The sequence below is a fragment of the Adiantum capillus-veneris genome, chromosome 18, assembly GCF_014529385.1.
Source record: "Adiantum capillus-veneris isolate H3 chromosome 18, ASM1452938v2, whole genome shotgun sequence".
Lineage (NCBI taxonomy): Eukaryota > Viridiplantae > Streptophyta > Polypodiopsida > Polypodiales > Pteridaceae > Adiantum > Adiantum capillus-veneris.
Window position 1 is genome coordinate 55,454,462 of NC_140948.1, and position 27,568 is coordinate 55,482,029.

General features: G+C 44.1%; 1 protein-coding gene across 1 annotated transcript; it reads right to left on the reverse strand.

The window, feature by feature from the left end:
* Window positions 1-3,908: 3,908 nt before the first annotated feature.
* On the reverse strand, window positions 3,909-18,903 carry LOC147435693 (universal stress protein A-like protein). The gene is made up of 6 exons (XM_086488683.1): window positions 18,532-18,903; window positions 17,749-17,852; window positions 4,523-4,641; window positions 4,353-4,368; window positions 4,260-4,282; window positions 3,909-4,193 (listed from the first exon to the last, which is right to left on the reverse strand). The coding sequence occupies exons 1-6, from the start codon at window positions 18,722-18,724 to the stop codon at window positions 4,124-4,126; spliced, it is 525 nt and encodes a 174-aa protein (XP_086344809.1). The 5' UTR covers window positions 18,725-18,903; the 3' UTR covers window positions 3,909-4,123.
* Between the last annotated feature and the right edge of the window lie 8,665 nt (window positions 18,904-27,568).

The following is a 27,568-nucleotide window of genomic DNA, read 5'->3' on the forward strand; positions in this document are numbered from 1 at the left end:
TTCACTTAATCTAAAAAAAAATTGGTATCCTGGGGTGCAGACAAGGCTATATAATGCAAAAAAAGGGGTGGCCACAAGCGCGCGTAGTGAGCCATCCAAAACTGCTGGATGGGCCATATGTGGGCCCTTGTGGCCACCCTTTTTTTGCATAATTAGGCTATTGCTGCACTCCAGAACCCTGGAAAAGATGAGATGAACCTAAAATTGAACTTTTCAAGCACATTATGCCTTCCTTCAACTCAACTTACTAGTTCCCTGCACCAAAAAAGCAAATCACATTGGACAGTATAAAAATCTAGTCTCATGCTGCATAAACATCTGGTTTCATCAAATATTAACATTCTACTTCTTTCTCGTAAGAAACACCTTCTTCCTCTCAATCTTTCCTCATTCCCTGCTAGCTTTCACCATTTTTGAAGGTGTGTGAGGTCTTGGGACTGAGGATAGGGACACTAGGTGTGTTTTTCAAGCATAATTTGGTGCATGAAGCTTCCATCTTCATTGCACCAACGAGTTTTGTCGAGGAACACAAGAATTGTATTGTACAAAAGTCTCCTTTGATGGGAGAAGCTATAATACAAAGCCTTTTTGGAGGGGGGACTGGCTCCATGTAAATCCGGTCCTCAACTATTGTCAATTGTTCTATTTCTCTCTCTTTTCAAGTATTGTCTATGCCAAACTAGCTAGGTGTAAATTGCTATGTTTTCTCAAATTAAGTACTCTCTCTATGCTCATTAGGAACTTATTCTTAATGAAATGTTCACTATGTTATCAATTTCCGCTACACACAAGTTACTAGTGCATTAAATGTTACAGTGTTTGAGAGCAGGTTTGAAAGACGAAATGACTGCAGCATTTTCAGTTTTGAGATTCTATGGACATGATAGCAATAAGAATTAGTCAATCAGACATCAGTGAGGTTCGATTGGATCTAGATGTAATTGCAAAACATGTTACTAAGAGATCATGGTCCTAGATCTTGGTGGATTTTATGTGATTTTATTTGAATGTGATGTCGACTATCGTCTTTGTGCAATTGCTGGATTTGTGTCGTTTAGTGCGTCTGTACTTATGTCCATGTCTACTGAAGTAGTTTGTGGCGTGTCTGACTTTGCAGGTGTAATCGAGGGTGATTATAGTTCTTTCAAGGGGGGGGTATGTCACAAAGTGATGATGTGGCATGAACAGCCGGACAGATACCTAGAAGATAAAAATGATCTTATAAATTAATCCAACTTATGGGTCCCTTTCTGACGGGGCCCAACAGACCCAAGACAAATAAAAATAAAGCAAGAAGATCCAAATTGCATGGCTGGGTGATGTGGCGAGACTGTACGGATTTTTCGTAAATCAGCTTAAATGGCAGGTTGTACGGATTTCTAAAAATTACGCTAGCTGCTTTTGGGAGTCCCCAGCCCTAGCTTTTGAGAGCAGTTGCTTTTAAGTTGAGTGCTTTTGAACTGAACGCTTTTGGGCTCTGCTTTTGAGCATCCCTTGTAAGTTTATAAGAGCCCTTGGAGCCTCACTTTGCAAAGCATCTAGACGCAAAGTTTGAGAGTAGAGGTTCCTCGGGAGTTGTACTTTGCAATGTCTAATGATAAAGAAATACCAAAAGGGGCGCCAAACTTTGGGGCCAATACCTTTGGGCACGAAACTACACTAGCCGTGTTGACTCTCTCTCTCTCTCTTGGATTTTGAAGTTTCTATTCTTGTGTTGCTATTAGTTTCTCGCTTGGAGAGTCCAAGCATGTTACAATGCTAGTCGTCCTCATCCTGCAATGCCCACTTGCCTCCTAGGTAGTGTCATGCCCGGTAGACTGCAACCAATGCTCTTCATACTACTCCATCTCGTAGTTGTGCTCGCAGAATCCACATCAATATGTCCTTTTTTTTTCATGGTGTTAAACAATACACCAAATTAATCAAAAGCTCCAAGCTTTGGTTCTCACCACAAGAGCCACAAACCCCAAGGGCTTCACCACAAGCGGTCTCCACTAGTAGGTATTCCACTGTCGAGCCTCATCCCACCCCTCCAATCCGCTCGGCGTTGGCCGCTTCTCGCCTCCGCTTTTTTTCCAAAATTTGTAGCGAGCATCAACCTGGATTCGCGTCTTCTTTTCTTTTTAAAAGATCATATCACCTACTACTACTCAACTGAATAATAGATCCTGTTGTGACCTATCTGATCCAGTTTTGATAAATTGCAACCAAAATTGAATATGCCTCACTTGTAACCTTTCCTTTAACAAGCCCAATTTCTCGAATCATGCATTGTTTGGTTGGGTGAAGCGGACTTTCGTAGAACTCTTTAATAAAGGTCATTCTATTTCTATGTTGGGTTTTTGAATTGCTATATAAGTGAGCCTGTAGTCTACTTCGTGAAACGTCACATGTGTGCCAACTTCCTAACACTCTTGTATATGCATCTGTGCATGTACCAGCCTCCTGACACTCTTGTATACTCGTCTGTACATCTCGCATGTGTACCAGCCTCCTAACACTCTCTTCTGTGCATGTACTCACCACATGGAGTGGTTCTTGCTTCATCAATGTGGGCAAATGTTGCACTATATCAATGACACATCAACTAGCATGGAAAGAAATCATCATGCAAATAAAAACAACCCTGTACTCAATATTGCCACAACCACATCATGTGTCTTACTCGTGATTTAACAAAGATGAGACATTGAGAGGACTTGATTCAACCTTGGGATCGGGCAAGTACTAGTTAAAATGTATGTAACCATTTCAATTATGCCAAAATTGGCATAGTTGCAAAAGACTCTTGCATAGTTAGAGGGCTCCCCCATAGGCCCTCTAAAGGCACTAGAGAAGGGCCCTTCAACTACTGCTTGTGAGCCCCATAGCTGCTCGTGTGGACATTTGAAACCTGTAGTTTGCTGTAACTTTTTCATTGGGGGGTGCTTCAATCACCCCCCCACATTGAAAAAACCCTTTTTTTACATGGTGCACTCGGTTTCTTCTTTACATCCGCCCTTTATGAACCTACTATTCCCCATGCAACACTCGCATGGGAAAAAGGGCCCTGGAGCCATACCCCTTTAAGGGGTCTATGGGGGAGGGCTCTTATATATCATGTGTGATCTTTGAAAGTGATTGATATATATGCCTCACATGATTAACCTCATCATTGTTGCACCCAACACTTTCAAGTGGGCAAAGAGGTTGCTTTTGCAAACTAAGGAATCAATTCGCTTTTACATGTTCACTTTTTGTGTGCTACAACCCCTCCCTCTTCATAGTTGTGCAATAGACTAACAACTCTTGGAATTATTATCATTAGCATTTTTGTTTATGGTTAGGGGGTTAGGGTTCGCGCTAAACCTAATTAAAATTGTACTTGCTAGAGCTAATGGTTCTGGTTTCTTTCGTGACTGAACCTTGCAAATATGGGCATGGTCTCGATTCATCTCAATATATGGCTAACCTCATCAACTTGAGAAAATTCTCCTCTTTGTCGGATAGACTAGAATCCAATGAAATGAAAAACTCTATCTAGAGACTTTGCGATTAAAATGTACATTTTAATCACGCAGCAAAGAGGGATGGGAGTTCTAGACATACTCAATGTTTGTGGTCTTTGAAGCACACTTTGAATGCGTAAAATGTTCTTAAAATGTGGTGCTTATTTTGATGACGGTATTTCTGAATTTGCACCATGGGTTCAGACTTCAAACAACAGAACAATACCTCTCTCTCTCTCTCTCTCTCTCTCTCTCTCTCTCTCTCTCTCTCTCCATATTATATATATATGTATGTATGTATGTATGTATGTATGTATGTATGTTCGTATATATGTATTTGTGTGTGTGTGTGTGTGTGTGTGTGTGTGTGTGTGTGTGTGTGTGTGTGTGTGCGCTTCACAAAAACAAGGTTCAAGCCAATAAAGAAAGGCAGCTGCAAAGTACTTATGTTTTACCATTGTAACTACCAAAAAGAGAACTGATCTTTATAGGTAAGTGATTATAACCACATTTCTAAAAGTTACCTACATTTGTCGAAGTGGACTAGTATCTATATAAAACTATTTACGAGACACGGTGTCACATTAAGTTCGGATTTTCTATATGGTTTCACTGTAGTTGCACTTCTTCTGGGGTTAGGACTCCATTTCCATTGGAATTTTTGACACTGTTTTCGTTCTTCTCAGTTCTTTCATTTCCGTACATCTACAGAGTAGAGTATATCAGTATTAGTTAGAAACTAGTTATGAAATGCAGGGACATAAGTAACACCTAGACTTAATGCTCTGCTTGATCTGCCTTTTTGGATGGTTTCTTCACGATAACCACCGGGCATTTCACATGGTGAGCACAATAGTCACTCACACTTCCAAGCAACGCCCTGCAATTGGAAAATCAAGTAAATAAGGTGATAAGTATTGAAGCAACCAATTAACATATCAAGCTCTTCACACCACTCGAGAGATTGCATGAACGCTTCTTATAAGGCCTACACTTGAAACTTATGATCTCAAAATCCAAGTCAAGGAGGTTACCTCTTTACTGCTCCATATCCATGGCTCCCAACCACAAGAAGGTCTGCTTGTAATTTCTCTACCTCCTCGCAAATAACATACCTTGGGTCGCCAAATACAACATACTTCTCCACATTAACCTGGTCAGTACAAAAGAAAAGCTACGTAGCTCTCTCTCTCTCTCTCTCTCTCTCTCTCTCTCTCTCTCTCTCTCTCGTTTCTGTGTTCAGTGTGGATAGATAGCCTCCTTTCCAGTACTCTTTGGATGCACCCTCTTTGTCTATCACGCGCACAAAGATCACCAGGATCATTCGTCACGACCTATTTCAGCTTGATACTAGGAGGACTTGGATTCAGCCGACATGAGAGTAAGGCACGAAGATGGCTTTCTATAGAGAACATTTTCTCCGACTGACAGAGGACAGGTTTGTGACTAGACCAAGTTACATGAATACACATTTATCTTGGGGGATACGATGCGCTATTGGTCAGTTGTACGCCTCTTCACATCAGCTTGAGGTCAAGACTGGCAGATTTAGGGGGACACCTGCAGAGGCTAGGCTATGCCAGTTATGCCATTAGGAGCCTAAGACAGAGTTGCATTACATATGTCACTGTATGGTGTACTACGAGGTATGGGGCCGATTTCATTCTCTTTTCAGAGAAAGTTTAGGACCACTATCCAAGGTCATGAGATATCAGGATCAGGATCAGAGATGTCTTGAGTTATTTTTACTCGAGCTACGCACAAACAGAGAGAGCCTGTTGTGGAGACCAACTGAGAGACAGTGTCAAGAGGCAGATTACACATTTCTTTAGACCACCTAATGGGCAGACAGAGGGGCAAACCACTCGGCAGAGCCCAAATATCACCCACACCATAGATATGTTGATCGATCAGGCTACTAAGCTAGGGAGATCAACACGCCCGCGTGAAACCGGCCCGTAGGGCGGTAGGCGTTGGCTTTCACCCGAAAACCTTTACTTTATACACACACACAGAGCACTTTGCAAAGGAGACCTGTAACGGGAGTTAACACTTAAACACACACACGGCTCGGAAGCTAGAATGCTCCGAGCAGACGCCGACAACCTGTAGGCCCCAAAATTGGCGCCCCTTTCGGTATTTCTTTATTCTTTAGGAGGGTAAATTACAAGGAATCACGGCCAAGAGCTCTTCTCATAGACTTGCATAGTCCTCTCTGGCCCTTGCAAAATTCGGCTTTCATAGGCTACTACCCGTCCATCTTGCATTAGCACTGCTCCGATGCTACTGCCACACGCGTCACACTCGACCACAAATGACTTCCTGAGATCTGGCAAAACAATAACTGGATCTGAAGTCAACTTTTCCTTTAAGAGACTAAAAGCTGAAATCTCTTTTTGGGTCCATCTGAAAGTGACCTCTTTCTTTTGCAATGCGTGAAGAGGCGATGCTATCTCTGCAAAATTTCTGATAAACCTTCTATAGTAGGAACACAATCCCAAGAAGCTTCTGACATCGTGCACAGTCTTCAAGTCTGGCCATGTCTTGATAGCTTCGACCTTTGCGGGATCCATTCTAACACCATCCTTTGAGACTATGTGGCCCAGAAAGTGGATCTCTTCGAGGAAGAATTCACTTTTCTTAGGATTGACAAGTAACCTATGACTGCGCAGCTCTTCGAACACAATGGTCAAGTGACGCCTATGCTCCTCTTCATTCTTCGAATACACAATCATGTCATCGAAGAATGTTCCAACAAACTGTTGATGCGAGCGGAAAATCCGGTCCATCATTCTGTTGAACGTGGCAGCAGCATTTGTTAGCCCAAACAGCATCACTAGAAACTCATAAAGACCAAATGTCGTTCTAAACGCAGTATTGTGCACATCCTCTGGGCTTATACGAATCTGATGGTACCCACTCTTAAGGTCTATCCTGCTGAAAATTGCAGCACCCTCTAAACGATCGAGAATATCATCAATGCGAGGAATAGGAAACCTATTCAACGCACGGTAATCAATACACATGCGCCATGAGCCATCCTTCTTCTGCACTAGGAGCACTGGGGAGCAAAAGGGTGAAGAACTAGGCTGAATCAGCCCCTTCTCTAATAACTCCTCAACCTGGCCCATAATCTCTTTCTGCTGCGCCGCACTAACCTGTAGGAGGTCTATTTGGTGGGCTACACCCTGGTAGCGCCAAATCTATCCGATGGTCCTCAGGTCTCTCAGGCGGCAATTGCGACGGTAATGAATCAGAAAAACAGTCACTAAACTTTTGCAAAAATGTTGACCTTTCTTTATCTAACACAGATAAATTTGACTGATCATTATCTGAGACATCACGTGCAAAAATCAAGTACACAGAAAGATGATTCTTTATTACAGAAGTGATAGCAGAAGCAGATACAATAGGGACTGACTCTCCTTTAAGCTTTACATCCAAGATGTGAGTTTTGCCCCTATGCTGTACAGTGATCTTTTTGTTGTAGGCATCCAAGAATCCATGCACTCGGAACATCCACGGGATCCCCAACAAGGCGTCACAACCTTCCAGCGGCATGATGTAAAACTCTTCAGTGGACACATACGACTGAATATGCAGACGTAGTTTTCCAATGATGGGAGTAACACACTCTGAGTGGCCAGGACATGCCAACCCTGCCTCTGCTGTGTACCCCATCTCTTCAGCTCTGATGCCCAGCTTCATAGCTAACTCTGGTGAGATAAAGTTGGCTTTGGCACCTAGATCAAAGAAGATGAGTGCCGTCTAATCCCTAACTTTACCCCATGCCCTGCATAACTCACTGGCATCTGTGCTGGTGTAACAAACTTGGACACTCCAAGTCAAGAATCAACCGCGACAGCACCAAATAACCACTTCAAAACAATTCACAGATCACAATAGATTTGCACTGGCCCGGCGGAGTTCCGTGCCTAGAGATATTGGCCCCAAAGACTGGCGCCCCTTTCGGTATTTCTTTTTATATTAATCAATCATCAAAGTACAAGAGAGCGGTTAGGGTTTCACTCTCAGACTCTGCGTCCAGATGCTCTGAGAAGTGAGGCCCTCACCACTAATTTAAAGGTTACAAGGGATGCCCAAAAGCAGAGCCCCAAAAGCTTTTAAAATCAAAAGCATCAGTTCTCTCTCTCTCTTGAGAGTCTTTTCTCTTTTTTTTATAAAAAAAAGCAAAAGCAAAATTCGCGTCGCTCATCATTTTCCAAAAAAAATAATAATAATAATAATCCGCCTCCGCGATTTCCGGAATTTAGGGTTTCTAGCAAAAATTAGGGTTTGCAGGAATTTTAGGGTTTCTGCTGTCCGCCACGTCTTCACTTTGTGACATACCCCCCTCTTGAAAGCATTGTAATCGACCATGATTACGCCTGCAAAACCGACAAAAGCCATAAACCGTCTTAGCAGACACTGAATGTTAGTACCTACGTACTAGGAACGCACATCTAGCACATGTACAAAATCGACAGTCACATCACACGACATCACAGGACATCACCAGACATCACAGGACATCACATGACATTCAACATTCATTCGGATCTTAGATCATGATTTATCGGCAATGTAGCTAGCAATCACATCTAGGTCCAATCGGGACCTCATCGATGTCCGATTGACTAACCCCTATTGCAACCATGTCTATTCGAGATCAATCACACCAAAATGCTGCAGTCATTTCGTCTATCAGTTCCTACACTCACAAGAAGTCAAGAACAAATCAGTATCATAATCAGGAATTCCATTTCATAAAGTCATCCAGCAGAATACTGTCAGCTCTCAGTATCCCTGAAGCTCAAAGAGACATCAGTGACTTTAGTATCAAAATCGAGGCATCTGTTGACAAAGGAGTGGAGTAACTCCCCTCTTGTGCATCCCACTGCACCAGATCTTCGGCCAAGCTGAATTCTGGGTTCCATTTGGAGTAGACTATGCTAAACCAAAAGCATCGAGGTAAAGTTTCACAATCTGAGGAGTATCTGCTAGGTCCTCCTCCTCCATCCACTTCGCATCAAATGCAGGAAAGTTCTTGAACTTAACCAAGAACCCGCCTTCGGACTTTACCCTTATTCGTATCATTATGTGCCAAAATCTGTTCAGGAACAAGGATCTCCTCGTTTTCTTCCACTTTGGGTTGCTCATCAGGCTCCCCATCATCAGGCACATCACCCTTAACAGGTTTCAAGAGACTCACATGCAATGCATTATGAATCCTCCAAGTATCTGGCAGTTCCAATCGGAAGGAGACATCATTTATCTTGTCAGTAATCTGGAAAGGTCCGTAGTATCACATACTAAGCTTTGGAAAAAGCCTCTCCTTTCCCTTGTTCTTTCTTAGGCGTGCCTTCTCAAAAGTAAGAGCACCCAATCATCCTCCTTCAGTTTCCAGTCGCGACGATGGCGATCCGCTGCCTTTTTCTGGCGTTCTTGAGACTTCTGTAAAGTCTCGCGAACCTTGGCAAAAGCCGTATCCAAATCTCGCGAATATTCATCCGCTTCAAATTTCTAATCTTTCGTGCTCAGGAAGGATGGAACCTTCGCAGCAGTTTCAACAATCTCTCATGGCGTCTTCCCCATCGAAGAGTGTATCGTGTTATTGTAGGCAAATTCCACCAAAGGTAAGTTCTTTTCCCATTGAGTCTTCTGATGCGAGATACAAGACTTCAATAAATCGAAAATCACTGAATTGGCAATCTCAAATTGCCCGTCAGTCTGCAAGTGGAACGATGACGAGAACTGCAACCGCGTGCCAATGTTCTCCCAAATTGCCTTCCAAAACCAACTCATAAATCTGGGGTCTCTGTCGGAGAGAATCGTCTCAGACGTGCCATGTAATCGGAAAATCATCGTGATCATTCTGTATTCTCGGGAGATCAAAAAAATGAAATCCATTTCAATATTTTCCCAGGGGCGGGTGGGTATGGGTAAAGGCTGTAACAATCCCTGTGCCTTATGCCTGTCAAACTTGACCTTCTGGCATACCAAGCAACTGCGCACAAACTCTTCCACATCCTTCTTCAGTCTCCGCCAAAAGAAATCTCTCTCTACCCCTTTCATGGTGGTAGCAATGCCGCGGTGACCCGTAAAAGGTGACAGTGGCAATCAGTCATAACCTTTTCCCTCAACGGCTGTGTAACTCACAACATAGTCTTCTTCATCAAGTAGCCTTCCCGAAGGGAGTATCCAGCTACTGTCTCCCCATCCCGTATCCGTGTGAAAATATCTGCAAAACCTGTATCTGTGGCATACTGATCGACCATATCCTCGAAGCTCCTATGATGTATCGCGGAAATAGCCAGAACCAACGGTTTAGGAGACAAAGCATCTGCCACCACATTCTTTTGACCCATGGACAATCTGGAAGTGGAACTGTGACAAGATGTTCACCCACCGCATCTGCTTTTCCGAAAGCTGCTTCTGTGACAAGAAGTAGCGCAAACTCTGATGGTCTGTAAAGACAGTAAAATCCGCTCCGAGTAGGTAATGCCGCCACTGAGTAAGAGCATGGATAACCGCCAAAAGCTCTTTCCCATAGATCTGTGCTGTCATCTCCGGCCTAGAGAACAAACGGCTCTCGTAAGCTATGACATGGCCTTCTTGCAGCAAGACCGCACCCAGACTACGACCACAAGCATCACAATATACTTCAAATGACTTCTGCAATTCCGGCAAAGTCAAAATAGGTCTCGTAGTCAATTTCTCTTTCAATGTCCGAAAGGCAGTCACCTCTGTGGGTCCCCACGAAAAAGGTACTCCTTTCTGTGTCAAGGTATGCAAAGGGGAAGCAACCTCTGCAAACTTTCGTATGAACCGCCTGTAGTACGAACACAGTCCCAAGAAGCTTTTAACTGCATGGACATTCTTCAAGTCGGGCCAATTACGGATAGTCTCTATCTTGGCCGGATCCATTTGCACTCCTGCGGCTGACACAATGTGTCCCAAAAAGTGTATCTCTAGTAGGAAAAATTCACTTTTCTTAGCATTAATCACTAGTGTGTGATCTCGTAATGCCTGAAAGCCTTGAAGCAGATGATCTCTGTGTTCTGCCTCATTCTTGGAGAAAACAATGATGTCGTCAAAGAAAGTGCCAACAAATAGCCTGTACTCTCGAAAAATCCTATCCATCATCCGGTTAAATGTCGCAGGAGCAATGGTTAAGCCAAAAGGCATCACCAAAAACTCAAATAACCCAAAAGTCGTCCGAAAAGCTGTCTTGTAGACATCTCCTGGTGCGATCCTGATCTGATGATATCCACTCTTCAAGTCAATCCTGCTAAAGCACGAGGATCCCTGTAACCTGTCGAGTATATCATCGATCCTAGGAATCGGAAATCTGTTCTTGATGGTGATTTCGTTGAGAGTGCTATAATCGATGCACATTCTCCAAGATCCGTCTTTCTTCAAAACCAACAACACTGGAGAGCAATACGGTGAAGTACTAAGCTGGACAAGACCCTTTTCCAAGAGGTCTTTCACTGAGTTCATAATCTTTTCATTCTGTACTCGGCTCACACGATAAGGTGGCCGATTCGGTGGCGTGCTTCCAGATATCAGATCAATGGTATGATCTTCAGGCCCTCTCAAAAGCAATCGGCATGAGCGCGGAGAAAAAAATCTTGGCGTTCTTTTCTTCAGGTCAAAACATATTCAACTTTTATCCATCGTTCAGTTCTCCCAAAAGAATGAGTAAGAAAACTGAAGTTCATCAAGTACAATCTCTAAGCCCTTCATTTATTTATCAAAGTCGCTTTCTCGGCCCGGTAGTCAACCACGGCGTAGTTCTTGTGGTACCAAGGGATCCCGAGTAGAACGTCACTCACGTGCCCTGAACACCCCTGTCATTGCAAACGAAGTTTGCCAATGCTCGGTGTAATGGCAACATCCCATCCGGGTACCAGTCGAACTACCTCCGCCTGTGGCGTCAGTCTGTCGGGCGTAGTTCCAAATCGAGCCGCCAATTCCAAGTGAAAAGAAGTTGGCCTTGGCTCCTTCAAAAGAGCTTCCTGATCCTTCACTTTGCCCCAAAAAAAGCGGCAAAGTTTGTACTTTCATTCATTTGATTCGGTGCAAGTCCCACGCCATGTGGTACCAGTTCTACTTTTCTATCTGCCTTTTCTGCCACATTCCTCAGCTGCTCTCGAACTCTCAGACCTGTCGTCGTCTTTATCATTCTGTTCTTTCTGTGCCTTATCAGGGCACTTCGCGGAAATATGTCCACGTTCCCCGCATCCAAAGCACTTCCCCTCTCTGATGAAGCGAGCTCTCTCCTCAGGAGTAAGCTTCGGTCGTGCATCCTTTTTTTTTTTTCCTCTGGGTTGCTCTTTTTCATTCTACTTTCATTCCCAGAAGTCTATTCGGCTCGTTGTGTCATAGCCTCATCTGTGGGGTAGGTCAGACTGCCAGAGTGAATGGCAAAGCCCCGCTTCGCATGACTCATCAACTCCTGAATAGAAGCTGACTTCTGTTCCAAGCAGTGATTTCGGATCTCTGTAGGTAGACCCAAGGTAAACCGCTCAATCTGTTCTCTGAACGAGATCTTCTTGAATGAAGAGACGGTAGAAAAGAGCTCCAAAATCTTTCACAATAAGAATTCACTGTATCGCTCTTGGTCATCCGGAGATGGTTCCAAGCAACTCGTATATCTCGCTCAAACTCTTGAGTCAACCAAGAAGAAATAAAAAGCCTCTTGAATTTCAGCCATGTAGCTGGCACAGTCTTGCTTAATAGAAGCATGGACCACCAAGTACGAGCATTCCCCTTAAAGTAAGAGGCAGCTCTCCGAATCTTGGAGTGCTCTGAATAGCGTCCTCCCGCGAAAGCGATGTCAAACTGCTGTATAAAAGACAAAGCCTTCGAAGCATCTGAGTATCCTGAAAAGTATCAAACTTGATCGAGTGGCCACCTTCCTTAAACTCTCGGACTTTCTTGCTTTTATCTTCGAGAAAGTCATACTGGTTAGCTTTGTAAAAATTCTTCTTGTTCGCATAAAACTTTCCGTCATCGGAATCTGAGCTCTCTGTAGACGAGTCCTCAGTAGAACTGTCAGTCTCTGGGCGAAATGTAGCCTTCTTTGCCTTTTTCTTGCCCGTTCCGAAGCTTTGTGTCTTGCTTCGCTTTTTGCTTTTTTCTGTCTTCTTCGCTCTAATCCGAGGAGCTAGAAGAACTGTCAGAAGAAGAAGAAGAAGAACTGGGTACTCCTTCAAATCGAACACGCTTCTTCCGTTTCTTTGCCTTGTCAAATGTCAACCGACGACCCAAATATCCCGGGAAGTCAGTGCCTTTCTTCTGCTTTTTGCCGTGCTTTTTGGCTTTCTTTTGCGTGTCAAAAAGCTGAGCAATCCGTGCATCAACCACGTTCTCTAGTTCCTTCTCCGTATATTTCTTGGAGGCAGAAGGTTTCTTGAGAGCGGGTTTCGGGAGTGGTGTTGTGGTTCTCTGCCACTCCATCTGTACCTCTTCCAAAGAGGTCTGGTTCATATATTTTGCCATCTTCGGGTCCTTGGCAAAATTGAGCATCATCTTTGTTGCATCGCTGATCAATTGGCGACGCTCTATCTCTCGCCGCTCCGCCTAAGTAGGCCAAGGCGGGCCATACTCTCTGCTTGAATCTTCGTTGTGATCCCAGCCCGCATCTCCAAATGCAGAGGGAGTCGACTGATCATTGCCTGAAGCCATAGGTGCCGCGGAAAAAAAATTCGGAGATCGGATTTCCCGTAGAAGAGAAATCGGCCGTGCTCTGATACCACTGTAACAAACTTGGACACTCCAAGTCAAGAATCAACCGCGACAGCACCAAATAACCACTTCAAAACAATTCACAGATCACAATAGATTTGCACTGGCCCGGCGGAGTTCCGTGCCTAGAGATATTGGCCCCAAAGACTGGCGCCCCTTTCGGTATTTCTTTTTATATTAATCAATCATCAAAGTACAAGAGAGCGGTTAGGGTTTCACTCTCAGACTCTGCGTCTAGATGCTCTGAGAAGTGAGGCCCTCACCACTAATTTAAAGGTTACAAGGGATGCCCAAAAGCAGAGCCCCAAAAGCTTTTAAAATCAAAAGCATCAGTTCTCTCTCTCTCTTGAGAGTCTTTTCTCTTTTTTTTATAAAAAAAAGCAAAAGCAAAATTCACGTCGCTCATCATTTTCCAAAAAAATAATAATAATAATAATAATAATAATCCGCCTCCACGATTTCCGGAATTTAGGGTTTCTAGCAAAAATTAGGGTTTGCAGGAATTTTAGGGTTTCTGGCAGAAATTAGGGTTTCTGCTGTCCGCCACGTCTTCACTTTGTGACAGCTGGGCCTGTCACCCACCATGTCTGGCACTAAACCTGCCGTGGGTTTTGGCTTCTTGCCTTTCTGGTCTTCTTTATCCTCTGAGTCAGCTGGCCTTTTCCTTTGTGGACAATTGATAGAAATATGACCAGGCTGCTCGCATATAAAGCATTTGTTCTCAGCCATTAGGACCTTCTTTTCCTCGAGCGACTTGCGCACAAAAGGCTTCCTTTTCTGTTTCTTTGCCTGCGCTCCAAAAGTCCCGGCTGAATCCTTGTCTTTGGTGGCCTTTTCTGACCCCTATGACGCATCAGGAGCCGTTTTCGCAAAGGGCTTCTTCGCTGAATTTTTCTTTTGCTGCCCTCCTTTGTCACTGCTCAGAAATCCATTGTCCTCTCCTTTCAACAGGGCAAGACCAGTGTTCGCAACTTCCATAAGCTGAGTAAGGGTAGCCACTCTGTTCTTTGTACAGTAATCACGAAGGCCTTTAGGCAGCCCACAACAGTACTTCTCTATCTGCTCTGTCAATGGCACAAATCTGTAGGAGGTCACTGAGAGTAATGCTTTACAAAACCTCCTATTGTACTCCAGCAAGCTCTTGCACGAAGCTGCCGTAAGCTGGTGCCAATCTGTCAGGACATCGGCTTCAAATTCATTTGATAGCCAAGCAGATGCAAACATTTGCTTGAAGTAAACCCAAGTGGCGGGTGCCTGTCCTTGCATTAACAATGTCGTCCACCATGTAAGCGCATTGTCCTTTAAGAAAGTGGCATCTTTCCTAACCTTCGAGGCCTCTGTAAAATTCCCTCTCGCATAAGCTGTATCAAACTGCTGGAGGAAAGTGAGTGCCTTTGTCTTATCCTCGAAACCACTGAAGGTACTGAACTTTACCGCTGCACCACCTTCTTTGTAAGCCTTCGACTTCTCTAGTGCCCCCAAGTTGTCATACGGGATGGTCTGCAACATGGGCACTGTACTAGGCATGATCGGCACGTGTTGGCCATTCACATTTTGCATCAGAGGTGCGATATCTGGCTGCTGTCCAGAAAAACCAACCATGCCAAAATGACCCTGTGGCACCCCAAACTGGCCCTGGTTGCCGTGGAAACCTTGCTGCATGCCGATAGTACCATACATGGGGTTTGGCATGATGCCTTGCATACCCCCGAGCACTGTTCCTGGCATGTACGACTGACTTCCAGACCATAACCAGCCATACTTTGGAACACTGATCCACCCCCGAAATACCCAGGATGTACCGTGGGTGGTGGAAAAACTGAGTGCATAGCCTGGTATCCAGCTCCCTGTCCATTCAAGACAGCATGCTGGCTCTGAAAGGTGGCGGGCTGAACTGGCATAACCTGTGGAATAGGCGTTCTAGCCACCTGTTCAAGCACGGGAGGAACCTGCTTTGGAGGCCCCGACTCCGCAACATGCGAGTGTTCCCTTTCCTCCTGCGCCTCATGAAGTACCTGGGCTTGAGCTTCAACAAGCTCCGTACGCGGCGTAGGTTGCCTATTTTGCTGTTGCACTGGTGGCGCTTGCAAGAATTCCATAAACCTCGGATTCTGCACCAGCTGCGAAAAGACATTCACCGCGGCAACTAACTGAGTCTTAAACGCATCATCCTCAAGTTGCCCTGTCATAAAGCCCTGTACTATTGGAGGGACATTCACGTTGACAGGAGGTACAGACTGACGTGGCCGTGAGCTCTCGCCAATCTCAAAAACCATAGGAATCTCCTGCCTGTCCTTTGGAGAGGAACCCTCTTCCATAATTCCCTTCCCCTTGTCGGCCATAGTGTAATCCCCGTGTTCTTCCACTGTGTGTCTTTACCCTGAACAATCCAGGCTCACTCTTTGAGGAAAAAGTGATTGATATCCCGGCAATGGAACCATGAAACCGGCCCATAGGGTGGTAGGCGTTGGCTTTCACCCGAAATTCTTTACTTTATACACACACACAGAGCACTTTGCAAAGGAGACCTGTAACGGGAGTTAACACTTAAACACACACACGGCTCGGAAGCTAGAATGCTCCGAGCAGACGCCGACAACCTGTAGGCCCCAAAATTGGCGCCCCTTTCAGTATTTCTTTATTCTTTAGGAGGGTAAATTACAAGGTAAGGTCCTGGGAATCCTTCACGTGTATCCACCTAGATACCATTTGATTTGGCCAAATTTCGGCAACATAACAACCCCAAAACTTGCGCGAAACCAATTCCCCTGCTGGAACTCACTTGCACTGGCGTATACCCTCTGATTCCTGTCCAAAAACAGTAAATTCAGCACGCTGTATTTACTGGTTTTTGCCCTGTTTTCAGCCCCAAACAGTCCCCTAACTGTCCTTTGCCAGTGGGGCACGATTCCCAATGATCCTGGCGTCCGTACGGCTGAAAAACAGTGAATTTACAGCGCATACACAGCGCTGATTTTGCACCTGTACGGTGAGGTTATGACCCTCACCAGTGCCTGCTTTGGAGCAGCAGTTAGCTACCCCTGTTCCTGCTCAAGGAGGCTCTTGCCTCAGCACAAAAGCATGAACCCACACAACTGTACATCAGTCAAATGAGTAGCCCTCTTGTGGGGCATCACATAACTGCACGTAGGGGAGAGAGAGAGCAGTGTGTAGTGTGCAGGGCATCACTCCTAGCACCACACTGTACATGAGAGGGAAAGAAAGCACTCCATAGCTCTTAACCTGTGACAAAAGCTGAAATGAGACCTCTCCCAGCATAAAAATCAGCGCCCATTTTTCTGCAAGAGGAAAGTTCACGAAAATGTGACACTTCGCGCGTTTTCAAGCATTTTCCCGTTTCGGGTTCGCCGCTTAAAAATATCCCAACCGACGCGTCAGTTGACTTCGCGGCAGAGTTATAAAATGTTCCCCTAGTCATACCGGAGGTAATGACGCGAACACATTTCACGGCCCAAAATAGCAGTTTCCCTAAATTTTAGGAGATGCTTCCGTTGGGCTCCCACTGGTCTTCTGACCATCTATCCTCATTGGAGCCGCATCCAAAAGTGCAATGTGGCCCAACTGTCGGATACTTTTTGTTGGTAGTTCCACCTTGACTTTACGCCTTAATTGAGTTCACTTCCTAGTATCCACCAGCTTGCTAAGTGCGACGGGGGACCTATATGATCTTGCTCTGAGCCTAGACATCCTCTTACCATACGAATTCCAGTGCCGACTACTTCCCGTCTGCGGGTGAATCTACCGTTCACATTGGCCATACAATGTCCGACCGTTTGCTACTTCAACAAGAGGGTCTCAAAACAAATAAAATAAACCCCATTGGAAAGAAACCAACAACCAAGGTTAGCAGTTGCCACATCTCTGTGACATGGTTAATAACTGCCACGTCCTCGTGACACCGCGACTTGGGGTACCTCACAACATCGACAGAGAGCTAATGGTCAGACAGAGGGGCAAACCACTCAGCAAAGCCCAAATATCACCCACACCATAGATACGTTAATCGATCAGGCTACTGAGCTAGCGAGATCCACACGCCCGCAGCTGGGGGTACCTCACAACATTGACAGAGACTACGACAGAAGATACGGATCATACATGCTAGACGCCCAGTATGAGTAGTTACCATAGCGGACATCGACGATATTCAACATAGACCGATGTAACACATCCTCGGACAATGCCCTATGCCACGCATCCTCAGACATTGATGTTCATACGTTGAGATTGTACTACCCACTGTTTCATCCTGATACACTTTATAGTGCTACCAAGCTCCTCTAAGCTGTTTAGATTCATGACAATAGCCATTTAGTCTTTATTTTATTTCATTTTATTTCCTGACATTGTATCAGATTCATCAAGATTGTACCAGTTTGGTCTCACACGTCATTTTGGCCTTTTTAAGATGTTTAAAACTCTCTCCACACATACACGTGACATTTACGTACCACATGCATGCACACACTACCTATCTATCTCATACCTGCTTCCTTTTGCACAGCTCCATGGCTTTACTCATGACCGCATTTATTTTTCTCTCTTGGGCCCTCTCCATGCTTATGATCACCTCACTACTAAGTTCATAACCTACAACAAACCAAACAGAAAACATTAAGCTGGCAACAAATTTTCTGGCATGGATTTGCGAGGAAAGAAACGGCCTTTTGACACTAAGAAATCTTCGTCTACAAGTACAACTTCCTTGCTCCTATTGCAAAGGTTTGCCATATATATATGAAACTCTGTTTTCGGAGCTGGGCCTCGAAAACTACTTTTCCAAAGTCACCCGTTTCTCGTTTCCTTCATGCCGCTTCTTAACAAATTTCTAAAGGAACAAAAATATGGTAATAAGCCAAATATGGTAATAAGCCGTTTCAAATCTGTTCCATTGCAAAGAGCAAGCGCGTTGATGGCCTTGCTGGGCTCATTTCTGTTTCCCGTTCCATGTGACTAGGGACGTGACTTAGAAACAAACACGAGGACAAGAGCCACAGATAGACATCCCTAGTGACCATCACCATATTGAGAGCGTTCCCTCGCTAAGCACCATCCGGCAAGAGCCACACATAGCATCCCTTATTAAGGCCTACATACAACTGAACAAGACGAAACAGCTAGCATCACTCATGACCATCACAATGGCGACTGGGCCTGTCCATGATTGGTCGTAAAGAGTGCATGCATGGGCTAAACGTGTTCATCTCCTTGTGCGGGATCAGAGAAAGGTTCGAAGAAAAAATTGAAAAGATTGAGAAGGGATATATACCTGGGAAGCCACAGGCTGGACCGCTTATGGGCAACGATTTGGCATGTAGGAGAAGAAGCTTGTCAGACTCCCGGAAGCTGATGGTTTGCAGAGCCCAGCTTAGGGAGTACAGGCTCTGCTCGCTTTCATCGAGGGCTACCACCGTAGTCTTGGCTCCCTGCTCCTGGCGATCGTCTGTGGCTGCAGTTTCCATGGTGTCCTCCCTTGCTTTCGCCTCCACTGACTCACGACGACGACACTATTACAGGCACTAGCTTGACTTGAAACAAGGGGCGCAGATGGTAAAGCTTAGTGATGTATAGTGAACGTTGAGAGTTCGAAGATCACAGGCTGCGCTCTCCATGGATGGATCCTCTCGGGAGGTTGTTTCCATGGGATGCCCCCTTGTGGGCAATATGTGTATAACAAGACTTGTTGTATTAAATACACCGATATGTCTAAAGTTCTCCTAACTACCTTCCCGACCTCATGGTAAAAAAGGGGCACCGGCAATGCCCTAAGCATTAGTTTAGGAGGTTTTGATTGCACGAGCCACACACACACACATTACATCTTTAAGAAGGAAATGCAGTCAATTAGGAGAACAACCGAACATTGAAAAACTACGGTACGAAACACCAACACCATAGTGCCAAGGTTGATTTTTGACGGCAACCTTGCCCTTCAAAGTTTGCAAGTTTTATGCTTTGCATGGGTTTTAGTGTACTTTTTACAAGGTAGCCTACCTTGTCAACCATAAAAAACAAAGTTCTATGGAAGTGTGTCTATAGAAATTTCACAGTTGTAGGTAAGAGAATCTCTTGAGGAGCACTTCTTAAGCTCACAATCCACTTGTAATGGAGACTTACAAATATGTTGGATAGACTTAGCATATCAAAGAGTAGAAGTTTATAATGAATGGAAACATAATTTTTGAGTTTCTTTCTTATCAAATGGTAGAAAAGCAATAGCAAGACTTTGGGTTTTTATATCTGAGTGATGTACAAATAACTACCATTCTCCTATTCAATGCCATTTAGCAGTATAGCAAATTGCATGGAGCTCCATTGCACCATGCATTGAGATGTGAGAACCCTTGCATGAGCACGTAGTTGCTTCCGAACCCTAGGGTGTTGCTAATTAACTCAAAATATGAACCACATCTAGTCTTAGTAAGGCTTGCAATGCACATGGATCAACATATGTCCCCAAAAGTGGAGATACCTACATACATTGGTTCTCACCCTTGACTCCATCTATACTATTAAGGTTCTCACTATGTGGAACAAAATTGGGGCATTGCTCCAAAAAAATTTCCTACAAAAGAATGAGAAAGATTAGGAGCCAAATTCTTAGGATAATTATCAAATGTAAGGTCTGACCTTAACTCGGTATGTTTCCCAATATTGTGAGAAACTAGTATGTGACCCGCACGTTGCTGCGGTCATTAAATTTTAAAAGAAGAGTCGCAAAACCGTGGGCTCTCCAAGGGCTTTGTGGTTCTAAAAGCAAAGGCAAGGGCCCATGGCCTAGGTGTCCCTAACATCGTGGATTAGCAACAACTATAGAAAGCCGACTTTAGGGCGTGGTCACACGAGGCTCAGTTATAAGTAGATCACTGAGCCTCCTGAGTGAAGCAACTCAATTCTACTATGTCAAGGCTCTTGTAAGTATGTCAAAATCGAATAGTTGCAAAGGCCGATCGCTTTTACCTTTTTTTCTTTTTTTAAGCTTGCGCATGTTGACGACGTTGTCTGCACCTCTTTGAGAGAGAGAGAGAGAGAGAGAGAGAGAGAGAGAGAGAGTTACACGGCCATGGCAGCTGCAACACATGCAGAGCATATATTTTCTCGTGAGGCATATCCAAGGCCAACTACCGGCTCGTGGTTGGAGCTCAACCGCCAGGTGGCAGCAACACAGGTTCAGTTTTGGCTCAGTCTTTTTGCGCGACCGTGGAGTAGGCTCAATAATCATTGAATTTCTCAAAAGAAAGCATAGTAGGCACAATTATCAATTTTTGATAATTGTGCCTCGCGTGACCACCACATTAAAGGTGTGGCTTGCTCTATGTAATGTTGCTTATGTAGTGTGTATAATGAGGTTGGGCAAACCAAGGAGTGTTTTGTATGGTGACCACATTCCGTGTGTGTGTGTGTGTGTGTGTGTGTGTGTGTGTGTGTGTGTGTGTGTGTGAAAGAGAGAGAGAGAGAGAGAGAGAGAGAGAGAGAATAACAAATAACAGAGTATGAGAGTTTAAATCTCTATAAGAGAAAGAATAGCAAATACAAATTATGAACGTTAATTTTAAATCTCTTTGAGAGAGAGAATAGAAATAACAAATTATGAGCATTAGTTTAAATCTCTTTGAGAGAGAGAATAACAAATCTTTCTCTCTCTCTCTCTCTCTCTCTCTCTCTCTCTCTCTCTCTCTCTCTCTCTCTCACACACACACACACACACACACACACACCCCAAAAGTGTTGGAGTGATTGCTTCTGCTACAAACGGGAGCGTCGTCGGCCCTGCAAAATAGCAAAAAACAATATACTACAAGCCATGAAACGAACAAATCTGCATACCTCGAATCGCACAACGCGTAATCCAAGTTGTACATGAGCAGAGAGAGAAAAAGAGTGTGATAGAACGAGAGAGCACGTGCAGGCACACCTCCTAGAGCGGAGTGCTACGCCGGCACGGCGAGAGAGAAGAGGGAAGAGGAGAGAAGAACAACGCAAACACTGGGTGCAATCTCCCCCCGTGCAAGAGTGACCATTTCCCTCTTGCACATATTTGTTATATAGATTTCTTGAATGGTCAAATTGGTTACAAACTGGCCGGCCGGTCATAATTGGCCAAAGCTCATAAAAGAGCACTTGAATAATAAAATGTACATGATATACAAATACATTTGCATAGGCCAAGATGGGTCTAGTCTTTTCCACCTGTCAGCTGCAATAAATCATAAAATATCATTTCTATAACATACCTCTCCGTTGGAAAGCAACTGTCCTCAATTGCGAATATAAAAATCTGCAAACAATACTTGTCAAAAAAAAGCGATTAGTATGTTGTGTCAAAAACATCACATAATAAAAGAAAAATTTATGAAACTAAACAACATTAGCTTATGCCTCCCGTCATCCACATACTACCTATTCTAGTGTCCCATACCACTAGAATAAGCAGTATATGTCATACCCTGATGAATCAGGATATCATTGGTCACACTCATCATCAATCTCATAATGTCAAGTCTCATCACATAAACACTGTCGTAATAATCACCAGATACCAAATCCCAATCCAATTCCAATTCCACAATATAAGTCCGAATCCAAATCACTTTCATTATGTACCCGGGTAACAAAATCATACCAGTTACAGTGGTGGCCAGCCACTGCAGCATGATTTCGTGATCGGTGTTGCCTCAACCGGCGAATCTACACCAATAAGACATGCTACCTAGATCGGCGAATCTGCACTGATAAGACGTGCTGCCTAGATCGGCGAATCTGCACTAATGCTGCCTATATCGGCGGATCCGCATTTACCATTGTGAATAGATCTGCAGTTTGTCAATGTGCTGCCTAAATCGGCGGATCTGCACAGATAATTGGTGTTGCCTAAATCGGCGAATCTACACCAAGATGAGCATTTACACACTGCCTAAATCGGCGGATCTGTGTGCATGTGACCAATGGACTAGACAAGACATAAAAACAAAACATTGACTACCTGTGTGACTCCACATTGGAGTATAGTTGAGTAGCAGAGTACTTACAAATTTTTGTTCACTATTCGAGAGCACCTTAACTCATATAAGCAGCAGCATAGCGTAATGATAAATCAGCTCAAAAATATAATTATAAGTGATGACCTTAGTAGCAGTGTCTGAGTATTCATGTTAGAGCACAATGCAGAGAAATGAAATATGAGAAGAGGAATGACATATTTGATGGACATTCTCGGAGGGTAAACTATATTTGAATATAAAGACCACCAAAGTATACCAATAGATCCAAAATGTTTTATCATGGGGTGAATAATTGGTCAGGAACTTGCAATGGCAACTTACCAATGAGAATAGTCGTAAGCATACCTAGGGGGGGGTCAAAGGGCCCGGGTAGTTGGGAGTAGTGCCTGGGAAGCCGAAAACTAATGTATTTCGGGAGATGCTGCGTATATGCTATTGGCCAAATCCTGACAAGAAATAGCGTGATAGAACATAAAAGGAGGAGAAACCGTTTGCAAATGAGAAAGTATATAACATAGGAAATAAAAGAGAGTTGAAGAGTGAAAACTTATCTGTGTATGGTCGTCCATAGATTGAGGAGCAATGAGCACTTTGTGACAAACCATGACTGCCGCCATGTGTTAGCTCGTTGCTAGAATTGTAGACTAGAGTTGTTGCGTTCCGAGTTGTTGTCCACAAGTGAGAGGTGAGAACATTCCTTGGCAAAGAGGAGATGAGAGCAAGTTCCATTGGTGGATGGCGTGTGTTAAGCATTGTCTTACTTTTTGTGTTGGGTGGCGTTGTGCTTGCAATCCTGGAAGCACGCTGCAACAAGGAGACTTATAGTAAATTTGATATGACCGACGAGGGGAGAGGGATAACTTCTTCTGAGCATGGGCTCTAGCCACCCTCCATGCAATTGTGGTGCTTCGTGTCGATTGCGATTGGTAGCCCGGGACGGTGCCAGATCATTGACTACACAAAGCCTTAGAATAGAAAGTTGAACCAGCAAGGGGCTCAGAGGGCAAAATTTTTTTTATCAGCAGCTGGCTATTTCCTAATAGGAGTGGCGGGAAAGAAAAAGAAATGCGAACTTTTAAAGCCGCATGAAGACCCGCTTGGGTGGCAAAAGCACTTAGTGCTAAAATTAGGCCACAAAGCCCGGCATGGGCAGGGCCTCTAGGCCGAGAAAGGAGGGAGCAGGGGCGGCGCCAAATCCGCTGGCACTGAACAGAGGCGCCCTAGGCCCTTCGTCAATTTTCCTCTATTGCTGCACCCTGCGTGAGGCCCCATACTGCCCTGTGCGAGTGAATCTTTCACCCCTCCATGCTGGTCCACGCCATCGCTGCCCCCAGGTTCTTCTTCTTTTCACATTTTGATGCCCTTGAGCCCTAATTTTCACCCCTTTCAAGGGCGAATTCCCATGCATGCAGGCACATTTTGGAGATGCTCTTGCTACTCGGAGAGGTTGACTCCTTCCTTCCTCTGCATGATGCCCAATCCCGGTTGCATATGCTTTCTTGGACTGCCCACCTTGTTCGTGCTCCCTCCCTTGCTTCTTGCGCTCCATGGTTACATCTTGTCAAAGCTGGTTACCCTTGCAAATAGCAAGCGAGCAATTGTGAAGGGGTGTCAGGATAGAGAAGACCAATTTGTAATTGCTTTTCTTCACATGCCATGCGCTGAATGTTTCTCGTTCCACGCCATGCCTCTTCCAAGTCACCGCTCCGTCGTTGGCTACATGCGTTGTGCATCATGTTTTTTTGCATGTGTATTTTCTTTCTCGTCTACTAAAGCTCCATAGCACAAACGGAAGTGCCCTTGTCTTGCACAAGGAGGTATGGGTTCGAATCCCATTGGATCTGCTGAATTTGCAAACTCTCGTGTTGTAACTGGTCTTCCCTCGCTTGCATGATGTTTTTGTCCCTTGCCTGATGCATGCCGCATCTTGTGCTGCATGCATAAGACATGCAATCTCCCGTTGTGTCTCTATGTCTGTTCTTCATGTGCGTGCGCCTCCTTCCCGTCATGTACAACACGGACTCTTGTCTTCGTGTCGATCACAGCGTTCACGACTGTCGTTGTTATAATCACAATCAAGTGCTCGTTAAGCACGTAACCTTGTTAATTAATAAAAAATTAAACAATTAATTACACTAATCACAATCAAATCAACGAGCAAATTGCACTTATCTTCGCATAGGTAGTCTTCCCATTGTGGAATTGGTCGGAGCGTAGCCGCAGCTCTGATACCACTACTACAAACGGGAGCGTCGCCGGCCCTGCAAAATAGCAAAAAACAATATACTACAAGCCATGAAACGAACAAATCTGCATACCTCGAATCGCACAACGCGTAATCCAAGTTGTACATGAGCAGAGAGAGAAAAAGAGTGTGATAGAACGAGAGAGCACGTGCAGGTGCACCTCCTAGAGCGGAGTTCTATGCCGGCACGGCAAGAGAGAAGAGGGAAGAGGAGAGAAGAACAACGCAAACACTGGGTGCAATCTCCCCCCGTGCAAGAGTGACCATTTCCCTCTTGCACGTATTTGTTATATAGATTTTTTGAATGGTCAAATTGGTTACAAACTGGCCGGCCGATCATAATTGGCCAAAGCTCATAAAAGAGCACTTGAATAATAAAATGTACATGATATACAAATACATTTGCATAGGCCAAGATGGGTCTAGTCTTTTCCACCTCTCAGCTGCAATAAATCATAAAATATCATTTCTATAATAGCTTCAATGTGAGCACCTTGCTTGGCATGGGCGGTCACCACATTTGTGATAAACGGGCCATGTTTTGGTATCCAAGTAAGCTTTTGATGGTGTATATCATGTCAATTCCAAGGGGCTAATGCGTGCTATTTCCCTAAGCTCTCACTTTACACCAGTGCAATAAGTTCAATGCAATGGGTAATGCAAAAAAAGAAAAACATGTCTCTGTACTTTTATAAGAACCACAATGAAACTTTTCAACTATGTTGTTTAATAGTAAAGAAAGAAGATGTGCAAGAGAAAAGGGTATTTTTAGAGGGTTACATGCTCTTACTATATTGTCAATATCTATGAATAGCATATTGTTTTATATGATTCATATCTCAATGGTAGAGTTTAGCGATCTACTCTTTTTTAGGCATGCAATAAGTCACAACCATTGATCCTTCGTGAAACATTGAGATCCCAGATTCCCACCAGCTTATCTAATTCACACATGTTATTGAAATTCCAAGAATATTCTAAACATTCCTCACACTATGTACATCTTGATCTCAATATAGTAGCTTTGATAAGCAACAAACACAAACTTTATCAGCTTGCCACCATTTCTCCTTTGTGAATTTGTCTTTGCCACCATCCATTTGATGGATTGTACTCAATCTTTATGGCTATATGGACATGCACATCCACGCTTTGCTACACTTTAGTCCATTTTGATCATAAATTAAACTATCGCAAACCTACTTTGCCGTATGTTTTCCCTCTTATGCTTGCATCAAAATGCATTGGCCTCACTATTGGCTTGAATATGTCACCATGCCTCACATAGACCCCTTACATATTGTCATAACCGATAGCAACATCCTTCTTATTCTTTCACATATTGACAGTGCCATATGAGGTATCTTTTTGGTTAGCTCCCTACCTTACCTAATCCCCTTTCCATTTTACTCAGTTCCCTTTTATACATACACGAGCTTATTATTATATTTGAGTTATCTTCCCCTTTCTAGAGATAGTACCTACGTGTAGGCACCAAACTTGGTTTTTCACTTAAATATTGAGCTCATAGTCCTTAGTTGTAAACAATTCCAAGGTATTCAAAAGACACCTCAAATCCCAACAGACTCTAAACTCGCTCTTCATTACATGAGTCTTTTCTTTAAGGGCTTTCTATACCAACAGGGCCCGATCTTTCTATCGTGGTAACACATAGACACTTGCCTATCTTGCTTCCACTTCTAAGCAGGTGTCTATTTGCTTGGAAAGGTAACAAAGCTGGTTTCATTTTCCTTGCGAACTAAATAGTTCCCACAATATTTCTATATTTCAAAACTTTGAGCTTATGCATTCCAATGGAAGATATGTTGTGAGTGTGTAGGAAGGACCTCCTCCACCCCTAGCGTCCATCGCGTAGCTGAGGGAGGTGCAAGAAGAGAAGCCACCGATGACACCACTTGTGTGGCAGGGAGCTAAGAAATGAAAGGCCAAAAAGCATGGTCGCAAGGTCAATCTTGTCGCATGTAGAGGATAAGCGCTGAAAGGGAACTAACACAACTGCCATGGAGGTTGGACGCGAGTGCTCTCTCTCTCTCTCTCTCTCTCTCTCTCTCTCTCTCTCTCTCTCTCTCTCTCTCTCTCTCTCTCTCTCTCTCACACACACACACACACACACACACACACATGCGCGTGCGAGAGCTGTAGCCATCGAGTTGGGACCAGGAGCCCTAGACTTGTGGCGTTGTCGTTCTATCTTCTCTTGCAAGTCAATTTTCCAACCTCATGCTTCCTAACCAGTAGTGGCATGGGAATAGCGGTGACAGCCGTCTCAATTGTTAATACCTGTGAGGTTCTACAGTCCTGAAAAAAGTGGTGGTTCACCCACATGCGCGCGCGTGCACGCGAGAGAGAGAGAGAGAGAGAGAGAGAGAGAGCACTTTTTGATGCGTGGAAGGATTCAGTGCTTGAGGATTTCTCAAGCTCAATAAAGTAGTATAGATATAAAAGTATTAAATTTGAGGGTTGGAGCTTCTTTGTGGCCTTCAAAAGGAAAAGTAGAGTAACCCTTTAAGTGACACATGGATGCCTCTAGGGCTCATCTCTCTCTCTCTCTCTCTCTCTCTCTCTCTCTCTCTCTCTCTCTCTCTAACACACACCAGTGCCCCATGCAATGGTGTAGCAGACTTTCAATAGGTGTGCTCGGGGTTGTGAGAGAGTGATCGTGGATGTACTGTGCATTCAACTTTTCTACGTCTATCATGCTCTTCTATTTTGGATCTATTTGAGATTCCCAATGTTTGCAATAAGCCATGTTTAGTATATTTTTGCCACTAAAATTGCAATTTTTTTGCTAGATTTCAAGCTTGCCAATGAAGAAAATTGACTAAATTTTGTAAGTTTTTACTGTCAATACTATCAATTCTTCAAATTTCAACCTAAATTCAAAAGCTTGTTTTATTTTGTAATTTTTTATTTTAAGATTTCTTTGATAAAAAAAAATATTTTTAGCAGGCTCTATTCGAGAAACCCTCCCTCTCTCTCTCTCTCTCTCTCTCTCTCTCTCTCTCTCTCTCTCTCTCTCTCTCTCACTCTGTGTGTGT